This window comes from Hylaeus volcanicus, chromosome 4 (genome assembly GCF_026283585.1).
Source record: "Hylaeus volcanicus isolate JK05 chromosome 4, UHH_iyHylVolc1.0_haploid, whole genome shotgun sequence".
NCBI lineage: Eukaryota > Metazoa > Arthropoda > Insecta > Hymenoptera > Colletidae > Hylaeus > Hylaeus volcanicus.
This window is the reverse complement of record NC_071979.1, coordinates 11,055,276-11,074,549: the sequence shown is the minus strand read 5'-3', so window position 1 is coordinate 11,074,549 and position 19,274 is coordinate 11,055,276. Positions and strand designations below refer to the sequence as shown.

Genomic DNA, 19,274 nt, shown 5'->3' with positions numbered 1-19,274 from the left:
AAGCTCGCAATACTATTTTACATAATACGTGAGCTTGGACCCCCTACCCCGTTGCTCCATTTCCCATTCGTAAGTCTTGTGGTTGTGTCAGCCGCTCAGGCGCTCAGCTCAGGCGCTCAGCTCAGGCGCTCAGCTCAGGTCAGCTCAGGCTGGGAGAATCCATTTAAAGATGGCTGTTGATCGAACGACTGGCTGCCGTGTGATATGTCACTTTGGAGCAACGTTTCGACTGGTTTCGACGTTATAGCTCGATAAAACTGTTGATAATCGTTGGCTATCGCTGACGCGAGTAACCTTTTCGATCGAGAAATTACATTTACGAAGAATGAAATAATCTTTGATTAAAAAAATGAATTGTCATCAAATATTAAGCGGAGCCTGTAATGCGGGTGATCGGTGTTACGCCGTCGGCTCCGTCGAAGGGATTTCTTTTACCGTAAGTATTTTCTCTCACCGAACTATATAGTCGGTCCGATTATTTACGATGCAAAACTTTTTCTCGTACTATTCGCATATCAGATTTTCATCGTACTCTCGAATCGCCAACAACGTTTTTTCCTCGATGTTTTTGACAATTCGTCCAACGATAATCTACGAAAGATTTTCTTCCAATCGCTTCCAATTGTACACAGTCTGTTGGATATGTTTCAAAACGTCAACGTATTAAAATACTATTACCTTATCGTGTTTTTCTACTTTTTATCAGTTACCAAGATATCTATTTGAAATCTTTAAATTGAACATTTTTATACCTAATTACTTTACGTTCGTATGAAACGAACGTAAACTTGCAACGTAAAATTTCAATATTCCGATATCAAATTTCTTCTACGACATATTATATCCACGATACATGTGTTTTTTATTCAGGCATACGCAGCAGGCTGCAACATAGTAATTCTCGCCAGTAACTTTGAACGAGTTCAAATAATTCCCGGAGCTGTACATAACTACATAAGAATTAGTTGCTTGGATTGCAGTACCGATACAGGAAAAATTGCAGCAGCATATGAAAATCAAGTTTGCATATTTGAACCTACGCCGCTGATTCATAGCACGTGCTCTCACGTTTGTATTCGATTTTACTTTATATTTATGTCTAACAATTAACTCTACGAGTTTCGTAATTGTTTTAAATTATGTGTAGCAATTAGAATACAGATGGGTCCAAACTGGAAGTCTACAGACGGAGTCAAACATCAGTTCGCTGTCGTGGAATTTGGAAGGAACGCGATTATTGACCGGAGGAGAACTTTTACAACTATGGCATCAAAATATTACTCCTTTTCAAGAAGAACACAGTAAGTTTTTTCTGTTAATCTTCTTCCAACTATACGTACTTAGGATTAGTATTGCAATTCATTTTGTCTACTCCGATCTAAAACGACGGTATATACATGTCGTTAGCCGAAGTAATAAAATTATGTACAGTGACGAAGGTGAATATGTTACGATCGCAAGAAGCTGGTGTAGCAGAGAGAGAGGAAAATACTTCGAACGTTTCTCTGGACCGTGAGTTTGTTTTAGATGTGCGCGTAAAAATGTAAAAAGCATCGATTATGTTTGAAATTTTGCACAGACTTATCGCTCTGGAGAAACTATTGCGTGTTTAGAGTATACGAGTGCTGTCGAGTACCTCGAGCATCCTTTTATAATTATATACAACTTCCGATGCTTCGGCTGCAAAATTAATTGAACGAGTTGGCCTTTGCAATTTAACGCGTAATGTATTCTAAGCATTGTTGCCTGATATTCCATCGCTTTGACGCTTGAATGCGCTATCGAAAAATAAGATCCTACGGATGATGTTGTTTGTTTGAAGAAACCAATTCTTTTATTAGAACAGCATTATTAGTGTGCGAAGTAAAGGAAAAACTTATTGCGTGTACGTGTACCTACCCGATTCTTCAAATCTAACGAAGAAGGCATAGTTAATCGATGTAATCGACTTGCAGCTGGTACGGTTACTTTTTCGATCGGTGGGGAGGCGGAAAGTCCTTTACCTGGAGATTCGACAAATGGAAATGAACCAGGAGCTTGGAATTGTGTTTGGAAGTGTCGCACAGCCACGCCAGTCCACCTGATGAGTTTCAGCCCGGATGGTACATTATTTGCGACGACAGGATTCAACGATAGATTGGTGAAAATTTGGTTCGAGAATAAACAATGTATGGTTCAAACAATTTCTTGCCTGTTGTTGCGATATATTATCAACAATTTTAACGCATCTGTGTTTGAAATTATTATTATTATTATTTAGTGTTTTCAACGAGAATGGATCATACTAACGTTACGCAATGTACGACTAGTGACAGTTACAGTTTTGTTTATGTCGCTCATCCTCGTGCTGTGACACATTTATCTTGGCGCAAGACTAGCAAATACATGCCAAAGTATGTAAAATACGATAATAAATAATAATTATGAACATTTCGTATCTAACCAATGAAATATATTTGCTAACAAAGTTATAGTTACATATAAATCTCTGTTAATTTATCGGTATCTCTGTGTTTAGAGGTTCCGTTTCAAACATGTTGGTCACATCGTGTAGAGACAATATTTGTCGAGTATGGGCAGAAACTATACCACCCGAGGTCGAAGGATTAGCAAATATGAGTCAATTTGAGGGATCCGACAGGCACGGTCATCATGGAAAACATCGACATCACAGTATGCATAAGCATCGATTCATGCAGCGACTCAAACACATGAAGTGCGTACAATGCGATATCGTATTCCGTTCCATTTTGTCGTATCTCTTTACGTTTATTGTGGTTAAACGATATATATTTCGTATAGAACGTGTTTCCATATTCGTCGACACGCTAAACAACAACATCAGGCAGGTCACGCCACAGCTCCAACATTACCAACTTTACCTTCAACGTATTCGGTGCACGATTTTCACAATAATTATCAAGGCGCAGGCCACTATCCGGGTATGCATTTTCATTTAGCAGCTAGCATCAATGCAGAAACCGGTAAGCTTATTATAAATAATATATATATTTTGTTTGTTCTCTTGTCGCATCGTACGTGTCACATGTTTTTTGCAAGAGTTGCGATAAAACCGATTTTTCGGATCGTAGATATACCGCTGGTGCCGAGTCTAATTACCGGAGATCCTGAAAGGGAACCAAATTTTATTTTACATTGGTTAAACAATAAAGAAATGCACTTTACGATGCAAGCGGAAAATATTTTACAAGAACTGACTCGTAAAGTGGTAGAAAAGGAAGAAGGATTGCATCAACAAGAGATAGATCGTGCAGATCACGATTCCGAAGAAGAAGGCCTGTCGAGTGAGTTAACGTTGATGCGTAGAATTAGTAAAATATTATATGTATATTTGATAACGCTATCTATGCTAGCTACATAATTGACTGTGTACCATCGTAGAAAAAGGAGTACGATTGCAACCTATACAAAAATCTGGAGGGACGATTCGATCGATGAGCCAAGAGGATCACAGTAGCGATGAACATCATACGGCTCATACAGTTTCGTCGCATCATAGCTTGCCGCACAGTGCACATTCGCATCAAAGTCTTAGGTACGACATAGATTCGCGGTGCGAGTAACGAGTTGTTTTTCAATTGATTCTTCTAAATTGGTTGTTTTTAGTAATACCACATCTATTAATTCTATCGCAACGGACGTAACATCTTCGATAAATCATGCTCCGGATTCTTTGGACACAAAGATTGAAACGTTATTGCGCGATTGGCATCATAATCCGGATCTACTTTTCTCGATTCATCCGATAGATGGAAGTTTTTTAATTTGGCACGTCGAATGGTTGGACGAATATCATCCGGGATCGTTTCGACAAGCGCAAATTTCATTTTCAACACGAATTCCGAATGCTTTTCCCCTTGGAGACGCTTCCACTATGAGTCACAGCGTATCGATGTATTCTCACAACACTGGTGGTCCTTTGTTGAATATTCGCGAAGTGGCAAAATCATCGACGAAATCTTCGAATGATGGTAAGCATTTTCCATATATCGTGTATCGTATTGGGTCGTATTGAAAGAAATTAGAATTAAAAGTACAACCTTGTTGTTGTTGTTGTTGTTGTTGTTGTTATCGCGACGTAGCTGCTGAAACTGCCACGCCATTACCGAGTTTGATCGAACAAGACGAAGAACAGTCTACGTTAACGTCGAGAACGGGTCAGGAGCTGTTAAAAACCATCGAAAACTCGGCCGATCAGAGTCAGAGCGTTGCGGTAAAAGAAAGGAACGGTCATGTGGAATGTGGGAAAACGAACCAAGAAATGGTCAACGATTTATTGGCTCATCCAAGTCCAATTGTCTCGATGGTATCGAAGCACTCGAATGGAACGTTGAACTTGTGGCAATTGACGTTTGCCGATAGAACAAAATTTTCCCAGGTAAAAAAAAAGTTGCCGACGAAGCGAGTAAATATTAATCCTTATCGTTAGAGATAACTTGTATCATTATCTGTCTCTTGTTTCGTACGATGCAAATGAGTACACGAGTAAAAACTGTTTAATCGGTTTATCGATCGACTGTACAGGTATTAAGTATCGGACACGCATCAAGAGCTTCGGGACATCGGTTTCGCGTAAACGATATTACTTGTCATCCGGTTTTGCCTTTGCTGGTGACGACATCGCATCACAATATACCAGAATGTTCCGGATCGCAATGTCAGGAGACTGATTCGAACGAAAACTTGAATAACAAATTAGGTGGCGGTAAAGCGACGTTGAAAGATGTTTCTTCGACAGTAAGTAAAGAGTGAAATCCGTTCGAATAATTCGTGGCGATCTCTATAATTTCGAATTGTTGCATCACTTGGAGTAATTAATTGGTCAAGCGTTGAAGTTATTGGACGCGATTTCAGGGGTTTTGCAGCGAATTGATACTTTGGCGCGTAGACCCGGTCGGACCGTTATCGAAGAGCGGTGGAGTTTCCGAATTGGCGCGTATCAATTCCCCGGAAATCTCAGCGTTTAGTAACGTGGCTTGGATTCCAACTTTATTGCCAAGTACTACCTTAGGTAATTTATCGAATTCTCCGAGCGCCTGTTTCGTTGCCAGCGACGGCGAATGTTTAAGAGTTTATCAAGCTGTTATCGATGCTAGAACATTGTTGGCGGAAGTATCGAGCAGCGAAAGACGAAGTAGAATGATGGTAAGCGCCGGTAGAAATCTAACGAAAATCGTTCGTTTGTATCGTATATCGGGGTCTGTTTAACAACAATTTCTATGCAACAGGATTCAATGGCGAGTTTATCGACGGACGTATCGTCGGACGATGGTATCAGACATTCGATTCACGATACGATTAAGATAGTATCGCAACAATCAACGGCGAGACCAGGTTGCGTGATACAGTTGGACGCTATTGCTGATGCTACGCATGTGAGTTAATTAAGAGAAGGAGTCGACGGAGAAGATTTAAAAGTGCTAATCGATCGATAAACGATTAGCTGGGATCGCGTTTAATTCCGAATTAATCGAGAGAAATGATTTTCCTAAACGCAGGACTGGCAGAACACGCAGTTTCTGCACGTATTTCAAGAGCAATTAATCACCGGAGACAGAAACGACGAAAAGCAAACTGGTGTCGATACATCGGCAAACGATTTAGGTTTAATGGAGTCCACCTTGGACGCGATGGTAGATTTACAGCAGTCTGCGATATTCGAGGAACCATTCTATATAGTTGTTTTAGAAAGAACGCAACAGGGCACCACGGTACACATGTGGCGGTTGGTTATAGCCTCTCAGCCTGAGACTACCGGTATACCGATTAACAATTACCGAACGACCGTTAAAATTTCCCTTCATTAATATGTAATATCATTAATATCTGTTTGTTGTTGAAAACTTGGCAGGATTGTCGGGATCGATGATGTACGTTCCAGATTCTCATTTGGTACAAGACGAAGAGGAGGAGGGCGGTACACCCGGACGATACAATCATCCAGAAGGTAGAAGATCTCGTAGAGCGAGTCAGACTCGCCGCGATAGTCAAGGCGAGTTTGACACGTTTTTCCAAAGACGGCCTCAAAGTAGCCACGTTCTCATTACAACCACGAAAGCTTGTACTCAAGAGCTACCGTTACCGGATGGAGTCGAGGTTCGCGCTACATTTACTCTTTACCCGTTTCCTTTGTTTTGCTTCGTTGTATTTGTCGTGGTCGTGTCCGAGAAGAAGAAGAAACATGGTTATTGTTTGCGCAGGTGGTACACGCGGCACCAGCTGCTGGACATTTGAGCAGCTCCTCCATATATCCTGCTTGTTTCGCGCCATACATTATAGTGACAGCGTGCAGCGATAGCACGATACGCTTCTGGAAATGTAAAGTGACCAAGGGTGAACCAGACGACAAGCTTCGTTACGAATGGTGCGAATGGGATATGACCCGGAAGGATCAGGAATCGACTATCGACATTACAGGTAATCAATCGACGGTGATGATTTGATTTTTAACGCTCGCGACCGTGTTAATTGTGGAGAACCGTTTCAGGACAACCGTTGAATATCAGCGCAGCGTACAGCGGACGTATCGCATGCGCGTACAAGTACGGGAAATCGTTCACCCGACCAACGAAAAGCGATCCCGATTCGCGATACGTGAATCTCTGCGTCGCGATATACGAATGCGAAAGCACCGGTGGAAGCGAATGGATTTTAGAAGACACTATACATTTAAAGAACATACACTTGCCGAGGATCCCGGTAGATCAGCATTTAGACCTGAGTTATCTTTACGATAGCAGATTTTTGCAAAAAAAGCAGAGGCTGACTCAAGTGTTGCAAACTCTGAGCCACGAAGACGTAAGATCCCCGAGAAACGGAGAGAACGGGGAAAGCGCAAAGTCGAATGCAGGTAAGGAGTGGCGAAGAGTGTTGTTATATGGTTATCGTTTGTTAGGATTAGTTTATCTTATTATTAATAAGGAAAGAACGAGATACGGTAAAGGAATGACGTGTTTGCGGTTTTTTTATAGGGTTGTTGGCCGTTCCGTCGTTCAGCACGCTTCAGTCATTGCGCAAGTCGATCATAGAGAATGGCAACACTTGCCCGCTTACACAGAAACATTTGGTTCAACTGGACTGGGTGTCCAAGGAGGATGGTTCGCACATATTGACCGTCGCCGTTGGATCGAAGATTATGCTTTTCACGCCGGTATGCTCGGACCTCGCGCAGGCCAATATGAAAGCGATGAAGGAATCGCAGAGCAATAATCGACCGATATTACGGAAAGCTTCGTCGTTGGCACAGCCACAATTCGTCGACGAAATTCGTTGGATGAAACTACGAAAGATCGAATTAACTACGGCGGACGGTCTGCCTCCGTTGCCCATGCAAATATCTTGGGTTAGGGACGGTATTTTAGTGGTCGGCATGGATTCAGAGATGCACGTTTACTCGCAGTGGAAACCGAATCCGAAGCAGGATTGTTTTCACTCGAATTTGCAGCACCAAGAATCGGACGAATTTCAAGCGAGTCGAAACTTGCGAGACGAAGACCTGCGAACGTTGGCGCACGAAACGTCGCAAAGGCGACTGGCGAACGTTTCTTCCATGCCCCACCTTTCTCGCGTGAGTAGCATCAACTTGACGATGCTCGACGCGAAAAAGAAACGAGGAATGCAAAACGAAAATTTGAATTTCGACTATATGCCGGATTACGGGCTTTTCGAAGCTTCGAGGATAGCTTGTCCCGTTTTACCTCAATATCATCCGAAGCAACTGATGGAATTGCTAAATTCGGGTAAAATACGATGGGTAAAGGCGATATTGGCACACTTGGTTAGGTGCATAGGAACCTCTTGCCCGTTGAGGGCGGACGACGAGAGCTTGATGAAGCAGCGCGGCGGCGGAGCCGGTGGATGGTCGCGTTCGAGAACGATGTCGGTCAGTTACGTGGGCGCGAACTCGCCGCTCGAGCCGAGAGGCTCGACCACCCAAATACCGGAAGAACTCACGTTGGATTACGCGGAGATAACGTCGATATCTCCGTTGCCGCTTTGGACCTTATTAATTGCCGATAAAGAAACGAATCTCCCGCACCAGCACAAGACCGAGGACAAGCAGGACTACAACGAACTGTTCGACAATAATTTGGACGAAGGCGAGTCGTTGGACGATATGCTAGAAGAAGATTACGATTGCTCGAGGCAAAAGGATAGACGTTCCTCGGTCCCGGAACGACAGGGAATATCTCATTTCGGACCGAGACAAGGTAGATTACTCTCGCGATTGCTCACCCACATCCATTTACCCGGACTTTCGAGCCTCGATCAGATGCATTTGCTCGCCTTGGCCGACACCGTCTCCACTTGCAACGTCGATTTCGCGGAACGATTCGCGATAGACGCCGCCAAGAATGCGATCGCGAAAGAAAACTTGACCGGCATCCCTGACGGAGAAACCGTATCGATGGATTCGTTGGACGATTGCGGGCTTCGGTTCTTGCTGGCCATGAAACATTACAATTATCTGATTCGTTGCCTGCCACTGGCTCAGAGAGCGCAATTCCAGAAGCAAGGTATATCTTCGAACAATCTCGTATGGGCGTTTCATTCCGAATCCGAGGAAGAGCTGCTCGGCTTGATACCATCGTACGCGAAAGGTCAACCAAAGTGGAGCATACTGAAGGAGCTCGGCGTAGCGTGGTGGATCCGAAGCAACACCGTCTTGAAAAGATGCGTCGAAAAGATCGCGAAAGCGGCCTATCAACTAAACCAAGACCCTCTCGACGCTGCGCTCTATTATCTCGCGATGAAGAAGAAAAATCTCGTTTGGGGTTTGTTTCGAAACAAGAGGGACGACCGAATGACCTCTTTCTTTGCGAACAACTTTACGGAGGATCGTTGGAGGAAAGCAGCCTTAAAGAATGCGTTCGCTCTACTCGGCAAGCAGCGATTCGAGCACGCCGCAGCCTTCTTCCTATTGGCGTCTGCCCTCAAAGATGCCATCGACGTGTGTTTGAACAAACTGAACGACATCCAGCTGGCAATGGTAATCGCTAGACTTTACGAGGACGATACCACCTCTCCACACATGAGGAGATTGCTCTACGAGGAAATTTTAGGCTGCGACAAGGATGGTCAAAATCAGGATATGAACAAGGCGCATCCGGATCCATTCTTGCGTAGCATGGCCCTGTGGATTCTCAAAGATTACGCCGGATCGCTCAACACTTTGCTCTTGACGAACGTCGGGACTTTGCATCCGCAATACAACGACGAATCCGACAAACCCGAAGGCACGACAGGTCTGTCAACCGGATATATCTTCTCCCTACTATATCTATACTCTAACTATTTAAACAATTTATTTCATTTATTTCAGCAAATCCAAACGTTTTCAACTTTTACGTTTACCTTCGGACACATCCGTTGCTGATCAGACAGTACATTGCGTCTACCGCCCAAGAAAAGAAAAAGGGTCATTCGGTAGTTATTTCCGGATTCAGTTACGGCACGGAGACCAAATCGCAGCCTGACAAACAATTAACTTTGGAGGATAGTATCACTCCTTTGGAAAGACAACTCTATTTTACGACTGCGCACGCCCACTTTAAGGCAGGATGTCCTGCTCTTGCTCTCGAAGTTCTTTCGAAGCTGCCCACCAAAGTAATGGAGACCAATTGCGAAGATTCACCCAGTACGTATCGCGATTTGTATCAACGTCGACAGCTTTCTCAAAGTAATCTTATACGCGATTATTTTGTCCAAGGTCTGTTGAACAGCCCGAGCAAGATCAGAACGCAAGACTATCAAATAGACACGGGTATCATTAGTTGGGACAACGATTCGAAAAAAACCAACCAAGACGAAGGTACCGACATTTTTCTTTACCTAAACAGATGTTTAATCAATCAATCAATCTATCTATCTATCTATCTATCGTGTTGTCAAGGTATCGTCGATTGGTCTGAACCAGCGTCACGTAAAAGCGACGAAGAGTTGGTGCTAAACTGGGACGACGATGCAGTCGAAAACGATGACAACGACAGTCCACCTATGAGCATGAAGTTGGATAGAAAGGATTCAAAATCGTCGGAAAAAGATGGTGAGAGCCATCGCAACTCTCGGCAAATTAAGTCGATAGTTTCCGAAATTTATAGAAAATCTCATTCGTGTTTGATGATTCGCAGAGAAAAACGATAAATCGTCCGGACAACTGGACATCATGGCGCAACAATTGAAATTTGTGGCTTGTTTAAAAATTCTTATGGAAGAGTTATCGACGTTGGCGACGGGTTTCGAAGTGGACGGAGGACAACTTCGGTACCAGCTGTACGTGTGGCTTGAACGCGAAGTGGACGCTCTTAGACAGCTTTGTAGTTACAGCATAAATTCAGACGGAGAAGCAAACAATGTTTCCGAATGTAAGGGTAAAAATGATGTTACGACACGCGACTCGCACCTTTCCTCTGTTCGATTCGACGCGATACCGAGCATTTGTTTCAGACGAGACTGGTGGTATGGTGGATGACGTGCAACCGTGCATCAGGCCTGGCGAACAGCCAACGTTACACGAGATATTAGTTGCCGAGAAATTAGACTTTGAAGCTAAAGTACAAAGAGCCGTTCGAAGAAAGAAATGGTTGAAAGGTATGAAAGCATCGGTTGGCTGATATATCCGACTCGGGTTTACTTGCCGTCTTAAATTGTACGCACGGTGTTTGTTTTCAGCAAACGAAACCTTACTGCGAACGTTATTGTCTTATTGTTCGTTACACGGGGCATCGGGTGGCGGTTTGGCGTCCGTAAGAATGGAACTCGTCCTTTTATTGCAAGAGTTGCAGCAGGAAAAGACGCAGCAGCAGTTACTCAGTCCTCTTCCATTCCCAACGACGCTTCCTCTTCTAAGCGCCAGCGTAGCATGTAACAAAACCGTTGTAGCGGATCCTGTCAGACACTTGCAGGTTCGCGCAGCTCTCTAATTTCCAGCTCTGATTCTTTTCTTTCTACGTATCAGCTAAACGAAACATTGACATTTGTTTAGTCCCTCGCCCACGATATGCTTCAAACTTTGGTGGAATTGCGCAAGCCACCCATGCCGACGAGAAGCACGCACTATTGCGAAGTATTTATAATGAGAGATTTAGCAGTGGCTCTGAGCGCTTGCATTTATCAGTCGCTGTGCGATTCCGACACTTTTGTCACGAAACATCAACAACCGGACAGGTAAGGGCTGTATAAATCTATCGTTATTTAAACGCGAACAATTACAATTATTTTACGATTGACCCGACGGATCGACTTTGCCTCTTCAACAGTTTTCCAGCGGTTGCCGAAATAGAAACATTTTCCGGTGGGCATCTTGTAGCCTCGAATCGACACCATCGGAGGTACTCGACGGACGATGGCGTATGCATTACCACAACTCCCTCGAAATGGCCCGGCGTGACCAATTTGCGGGCATTGTTGGCTCGCGAGAAAGATGAAGACACACCGAAACTAAACATTCTACTTTGCGAATCTTTCGTGGCCACCTACATGAGCTTATTCGTCTACGCTCTTTGGAGCTGCGATAGTCATATTCTTTACAGACTCGTAGGTCAATGTTTCGATAACAGCACTTGGTCTTGCCTATTCGGAGGCGGAGTGAAGAAATTACTGCGCGTCGCGAGCACAAGCAGTCAGGTATGCTGTTCCTCTCGTTCCGTTTGATTGGTACGCTCGATTTTGAATCCAAACGACGTGTAAGCGAATAGTAGATTTCGATTGTTCAGGTTGGTAGCGGCGGATCAGGGTCGATGGAGAGGGCGGATGGTGGTCCCAGCGAAGCGCAAACCACCGCAGGAGCTGTATGGAACACTATGACGTCGTTGACCAAACAGCGTGTAAAACTAAATATGAAATTATTGGGACAGTTTACCGTTCAACAACCAAACATGAAAGAGGACAAACCCACGTACAGAGAACAATTCGTGTCGCCTCAAATGAGCATGATCTCGTATTTTTTAATCAAGGTAAGCTATATATACATACATGTATACATGTATAGAAGCTCTCGGACGCTCTTGAACGGTACATCGCTTGTTTTTATGTTTTTCCTTGTTTATTTTTTGTTCGCCGTGATAGCCTCACATCGACAGCGAATACGCGGATGAAATCGATTACGATTCATCGGACTCTGCGGTGTCGGATCTCGATTCTTCCGAGGACGAGGAAGATGTGTTTGACACCAATTCGAAACCAAAGAGTAAACCAAAGGACAACACGGAGCACACGAATCCAAATTCGTACAGTTGGTGCGTGATGAGATTGGCTATAGTGAAGATATTACAACAACAGCTCCAGGATTTCTTAAACGTGGCTGGTATAGAGATGCAAGGTATATCGTTGAAATGGTTTCGCGTGAGATGACGAGAGAAGGTGTTGCGATCCGTATTTTCTGATTTCACGCAACGAATGATATTTTTTTTTTAGAACTACCGGTAAGTAGTCCGTTGATTCACGGTACGTTAGCCGTCGTAGCGCAATGGCAAGAAACGTTGCGAGAAGAATTGGACGGTAGGGGACCACCACCGATCAATTACATTCCCGGTTGCGCACCGGATCCCACGCCCACACCGGGAAAACCAGCGATTCACAAATATCGATCTTTGGTCGAGAAAGGCAACACACCGTTCAAGTAAGACAAACGACGAAATGGCAATCGACGGGAGAATAGATTCGAATTTGACTGGAACGCATACGATTATTCGATCGTTGAACATTGTTCTCGTTGCTTTCAGTACCCGATTGGCGTCTGCGGCTCCAGCTAATCGACTCTGGTGTTATCTGGTTAGACAAGAATCGGTCCAGGATATATTTATTAGAGCCGTATTTGGGAAACGAAGATCCTTGTCGTCGATATTGGAAAGCAATCAAACCGCGATCGACAACTTGAACCGCGGGACAACTGCGGAAGACAAGGGTAGCGATAGCGGAACCACCAGCTTACCCGAACCAGTCCGAATTATTCACAAGGAACAAGACAGCATCAGTGCCTTCTGTTTAAATCAGGTTTGGCCAAATATTCTTTTTCTACGGTGGTACGTTGTAACATTAGCTATCGGTGATCCAGGTGAACCCAGGTTTGATGGCATTAGCCACTCCTCGAGAAGTACAAGAAATGAATATATCGTTGCTGCTGGAACTTCCATCTTGGTTGGAAGACGAATGCGAGTTCGACCTGATTAATTTGAACAAGCAACCGGAACCGGAACCCGTGCAACCTACCAGTTTCTTAGTGATACAGGCAAGCATACGCGAATCATAATCGCATCTGTGTCTTTCCTCTATCGATATCGATTCTCTTTTCTCTTTCTATACACATATAGACGGCAGCGGATCGACCGTTGCTCGCTCAAAGTCCGCAGACGAACAGTCCTCAGCCGCAGTCGGGTATCGCGAGCCAAAGCGGACGCGGAGCTAGCGTGGTAAGTCTCCCTCGAGATGATCCATCGCATCCGATAAACGTGACTCGCGCATACAAATATCGAGCACTGTACCATCGTGTCTTTTTGTCTACTTGAAAATTTACACTTTTACATCTCGTCTCGTCTTGTCTCGTCTCGTCTCGTCTCGTCTCGTCTCGTCTCCTTGCTTCGGCCTAACCCAGATGTTTCTGATATTTCACCCATTTCGGATATGTTGTTTTTCTCTGTGCGTGCGCGTGTGTGTGTGTGTCTGTGTGTACATATTTATACATATATGTATATATACATACTTACAAAATGCTCTAAAATCTCATTACGTTACGCACAGTACTTCAGGAATGTTTGGGTTAAAGAACGATCGTATAGACAGGTTGTAACTTTTCGATGGGCGATTTCATTCCTATTCCCGATAGTTGACGACGACGACGACGACGGTCACGGTCACGGTCTCGGTCACGATGAATAACGTTTAGTTTACAAAAACAAAGCTACGTAGATATGTACGTACGGTACGTGTCGCGAGGCGAAAACCAAAAAAGCGACAAACTGGAATTAGCAGTACACGTGGATAAGTCATGTATCGATGTAAGTAGGTACTCTTTTTGAAAGAGGTTCGATGGAATCGGCCGTTGCATGCCATGTAAACAAGTTTGCACTTTAGAATGCACCTGTTAAGATACGCGCGGCTACTTCGAGGCTTGTTTCTTGCGATGTATCGTAGCATGGGGAAAGGTTAGCGAAAACGAACAAGGTCAAGGTAAAAAAAATATCGTCGAAATTGTTCGATAACCGTTTGAAGCTCGGTGGGGATGGAGAGTAACGATAGTAGAAATGATCGCGGGAGGGAAGCCTCGATAGTCGTGGATACAACGATATCATCGAATAGCCATCGCACCGGGTCGAGTAAAAGTAGCACAACTGGTGACGGACATGTTCCTTGTTCAATGCTTGCCTAACGAACGTCTAACTTGGTTCGCGTCTGATCGACGTCACTGACCTGGTGGCTCGTTCGCTCGCTCAGATGAAGGGGATGCCTGCTTTTCCTGGCTCCCACGACCTGCGTTTCTGTCAGTTTGTTGCCGATAGGAGCAAACACTTGTTGCAACCGGTGAGATTAACATCTAAAAGACCCTAGCCTGCATAATATCCTAGTATCCTAGTGCCAGTTTACTTTCATTTACGGTTCTCTCTTTATTTTTCGCCTTTCTTTTTCTTTCAATCGTTAACCGTATACACGCTCCAGTTCGTAATATCGTAAGCGTAAACGTAAACTATCGAGCTAATTTTCTCTCGCATTATTGGGTTCTATCGTTACTACTTTACCGGAACAAAACACAGGAACCGGCTCGTTCGAACGAAACGATGCTGTTTGGCGATCAACAAATTATGCAATCTACGATTCGACTCGAACGGTTTCATTTAAGATTTAAGCGAACAGCGAGCAATCTTGACTGTTTGCGATTCGAAATGGTGTTTGTTTCGACCGGAACGTAAATCTATACGTAAATACATTTTACGTTTTACATGGATTGTCCATATTGTATAATAGGTAACGCGAACTATCGCTTACGAATCTTACGAACGAGCGACCGGTTCGTGTTATAGGATTAATAGTAACAGAATGTAACGACAATGTAACTACATATCGAATAGAACCAATAGAAACGAATTTTGATGAAACATCAACTGTCGCTAAAACCGTCTCGAGACTTAACGATTACGGAATGTATTTGCGTTTGCCGTTATCTGCCGTTATTATTAATGATAATAACAACGATCATAATCATTATCATTATCATTGTTATACATATAGTTGGCAGTATTTTAATCTTTTTCCGTTAGCTGTCGACTGTTTCGAAAAACAATGAAAGAAAAAAAACGTAATCAAGTTTTGTACTTTGTTTTGGTTGAAAACTTTACGAAAAAGTTTCTTTCTTTTCGACGTAGCTTTCATCTTTTCCGAGGCGAAATTTGTTCGATGCAATAAAGTTGATCGATGCTACACAAATTACGATTACGAATAGGATCGACAACGACAACGAATTCGCAAATTTTTCTCTCATGTCACGCTGCATGCTCGATTAACGTTTCTTACTTATCCGTACATCAATCGTATTTCTTTGATGTACAGAAATACTTCATCGAGCATTTTCTGCCTTTTGAACGTTGTCTCGTGTTGAATGTCGTCCGTAGTGTTTAGCGCTATTTTGCTTGTCCTCGGACCACGTCTTAAACAAATCTCGAAGGGATTTCATGGGAATCCCGGAATTCGGGGTCTACTAGCTGTATCATTTTTAGATTCTAGTGGATCCTGATGGTTCGTGGAGATAGCTTTCGCCTCGACCGTTAGACCGGACTAGACGAGCGTCTCTGCGAAGAGAGATACGATACGTACGTCGTTAAATCGAATTAAACCAGAAGCAAAGAGTAGTAAAAAACGAACAAAGCAAACTGTACGCGAAACAAACGTAATGATTTCGTTGGACGTTTCGTTTGATCGATCTATCGATGTACGTACGAAAAGGGATCGTATGGTCCTAGGCTTTGAAACAAGAAAAAAGCACCGAGAAAGTTGATAGCATGCGTTTTTCAAACTTTAAGTCCGGCCGATCGTGTTTTACATTAGATAATAATAAGTGTATGTATCGTATGTGTTGAACGTATGTAGATCGTTGCTCGTTCTTCTTTATCTCTGTTTGGTTTACTTGTTCCATTTGTCAGTCTTGATATGCGTACGCTAACGTACGCTTGCAGAGTTACGTTAATTTCTCTATGAAACGTTTACTATATACAGGGTGTCCCAAAAGTCGGGGAGGAGCCGGAAACGGGGGGTAGCTGAGACGATTCTGAACAACAATTTCCTTTGCAAAAATGTCGGATGGGGCTTCGTTAAGGAGATATTAACCGAAAACCCCGACCAATCAGAGCGCGCGTAGTCCGCTCGAGCGGCGGCATGCGGTAGCAAAGGCTACGCGCTAAGCGGCAGCGTCAATGTCCTTCAATGCACGTCGAGTTACTTGTTCGCGTACAAGCGCGGCCGCCAGCGCGTAAGCCTTCGCTACCGCGGCCGCTCAAACGGTCTACGCGCGCTCTGATTGGTCGGGGTTTTCGCTTAATATCTCTTTAACGAAGCCCCATCCGACATTTTTGCAAAGGAAATTGTTGTTCAGAATCGTCTCAGCTACCCCCCATTTCCGGCTCCTCCCCGACTTTTGGGACACCCTGTATACTGTATATATATATATGTACGAATTGTTTGCGGAAAACCGAGGTAGTCAGCGTCGATCACTTAACCCGGATATAATGTCGAATACATAAATTTTTCTTCAACAGATTTTGAAGCATAAAATCGACGGTATAAGAAGGATTTCGTCCCACCCACTTTTACCATTATGTAAGCATAGTACTTTTAAATCAGTCTAGTATAGTCTCGAACGAATTGCATCGATATCGTATCGCGCATACTCGATTGAAATTACACGGACGAATGTTTTTTCCGGATACGGTGACTATCGCGGACAACGCTTGGCGACCTGATCGCAGACTTGACCGGTTCTCAAGATGGCTCGGTATCGCTTTGGGAATGGGGACATCAGACGGCTGTAGCGACTCCTAGACAGCCAGGAACATTTGCAAAAGTGACTCGCGTCCGTTTCTCGCAGCACGGAAATAAGTTTGGTGTCGCCGATTCCGATGGGCATCTCAGTTTGTTTCAAGTAGCATGCAGAGAAGGAACAGCGCGACCTTTCTTCGTAAGAATTTCTTCTAATATCGTTTCGTATCGTTTCGTTTCGTCCATTTGCGTAAAATGCTGCGACTTGGTTCTTTTCCCAGAATTATCAATGTCACAGTAAGGTGACCGCAGACTTTGTCTTCCTTGGAGCGTGCAGTTTAATAGCAACTGCTGGCCATGGTTCCGAAGGACGTAACGTTGCCCTTTGGGATACTCTGCTTCCGCAAAACAAGTCTTTGATACAAGGTACGAAACTAAAAGCAACAGAGTCGCGATGCGAGAAGCTGATCCTTGTCCTTACCTTTAGGGTTTACGTGTCACGAGCAAGGAGCCAGCTCGTTGATCCTCGCCCCTCAGCATCACCTTTTGATTAGCGGAGGAAAGAAAGGGGACATTAACATATTCGACGTTCGACAGCGACAACAACGACATCGCTTTCAAGCTCACGAATCGGCTATCAAGTGTTTAGCTCTCGATCCGCACGAAGAATTTTTCGTCAGTGGAGCAGGAGACGGTGATATCAAGGTAACGCGATTAAATCTACAAATACGCAAGTACAACTCATAGTTAGACATACATGTATCGAATGTTACATTCTCTACAGATATGGGGATTAACCGTCCATTCTCTGCTTTATTCATTTCCTGGAGAACATCCACGATCTAGCTTTTTCAAGAACATCGGACAAGTAAGTTGGTTCGATTTAATCGACATGTATTTCTGTGAATAATAACGTCAAGAATGTTTTTCAGGGTGTGACGCAGTTGCACGTCGATTCCGCGGGCCGTTTATTTTCTTGCGGTGCAGACGGATCGATGAAAGTTCGTCAATTGCCGGAACGCGATTGCGTTGTACACACTTTATATTAGAATAACGAAAACATGCTAATCTCTTATACGCAAAACGTCTAAAGCTGCGCGTTCGTTCGACCACCGATCTAAACGCTATTCGATATACCAATACCTATTTATTATTCTCGTAAATATTCATTGTACGAGATTCTACGACAAACGACTATCTCGTTTGCTAAATTATCACCGTGGACAAATTTCGTTTATTTGTTTGCTCAAATTCTTCGTTCGATTCTTCCCAAGTGGAAAAACATTTACCAAAATATCATTTGGGGATGGTATCCAGTCCACTTCCCCTGTACGCGCCGCGGCTGTACGCGTACGAGGTTCCCGCATGTAATACGACACGCGACCGTCAGTCAACCTTTCTGTCTCTGTGGTGTAATGGATACGGTGAAATAAAAGCTTCCTACGCGACCTAAACTCCGACATTTATGTTGTACATAAAATACATTCAACGCTGTTGCAAACAAACGAACAATCGTTCAAATCGGTGCTACCGATCTCGATCTACCGCGAACTCGACACGCTACTTTTCTTCTCCGTTCTCGTCCCTGTCCCCGTCTCCGTAGCTCGTTTATCTATTGTATACTACGGGCACGCGCCATCGACTTACACTTTGTCTGTATCATACTAACGCTTTACCGGGACAAAACGATACAAGCTCCTTAAAATACGGAGCTTACGTTGAACGTCGTTGCTTCAAATGATTCACCGTTTAGTCGTTCCGACAATCGACAGGATCGACAGAAATTTATTTTGCTCTTTGATCATTTACTTGTTTTTGCTCGTAATACATTACCGTATCATTTACTTTTTATCTCAACCGTGTTTACGTGTATATATACAGGTCCAGTTACAATTAATTACTTTCCAACTTGTTACATATTTATTTTTATCCCTATTGCAACTCGAAAGACATCTTAACGCCATGCTACTAGTTGTTTCCTTGTAGAATGTACATTTCTATATTACAAACACGTGTAAATTTGAATATACGCCAAAGGTAGTGAAATTATTAACGGCGAGTGTTGAACATGTATCGTCTTGCTTTTACATTCGCATCTAGTATTATGTAGTTAACTTTTCGTCGCAAAGTACACTTGTATACGTATTGCTAGCATTGCGACGAAATAAATTTTTAAGAGCTTTTATTGTGTAAGGGAATGTTTAACGCAAATAAATATTACATGATATAGCGTTCGATCGACATGTAAATTGACGCAATGAAAATACAGATGAAATGAAACGCATTTATTT

At 43.5% G+C, this 19,274-nt stretch overlaps 1 protein-coding gene across 9 annotated transcripts; it reads left to right on the top strand.

Moving 5' to 3' along the window:
* Nucleotides 1-184: 184 nt before the first annotated feature.
* Nucleotides 185-19,267, top strand: LOC128875870 (dmX-like protein 2). Of its 9 annotated transcripts, none has more exons than XM_054121824.1 (41): nt 185-436; nt 871-1,068; nt 1,148-1,301; nt 1,432-1,512; nt 1,956-2,168; nt 2,261-2,393; nt 2,519-2,716; nt 2,803-2,984; nt 3,093-3,305; nt 3,403-3,556; nt 3,628-3,992; nt 4,104-4,399; nt 4,546-4,758; nt 4,876-5,166; nt 5,250-5,396; nt 5,520-5,778; nt 5,873-6,117; nt 6,222-6,438; nt 6,509-6,871; nt 6,993-9,266; nt 9,344-9,658; nt 9,731-9,832; nt 9,914-10,066; nt 10,152-10,385; nt 10,468-10,611; nt 10,693-10,925; nt 11,006-11,187; nt 11,280-11,646; nt 11,736-11,975; nt 12,088-12,340; nt 12,436-12,640; nt 12,744-13,014; nt 13,076-13,249; nt 13,332-13,430; nt 14,452-14,538; nt 16,764-16,824; nt 16,974-17,182; nt 17,265-17,409; nt 17,471-17,688; nt 17,768-17,851; nt 17,916-19,267. In XM_054121824.1, exons 1-41 carry the CDS (start codon nt 350-352, stop codon nt 18,030-18,032), a joined length of 10,176 nt encoding a protein of 3,391 aa, XP_053977799.1. In that variant the 5' UTR covers nt 185-349; the 3' UTR covers nt 18,033-19,267. The 9 variants fall into 9 exon arrangements, with proteins under 9 accessions (XP_053977799.1, XP_053977798.1, XP_053977797.1 ...); XM_054121823.1 differs by having other exon boundaries at nt 17,904-19,267; XM_054121822.1 differs by having other exon boundaries at nt 11,721-11,975.
* The last annotated feature ends 7 nt before the right edge of the window (nt 19,268-19,274 follow it).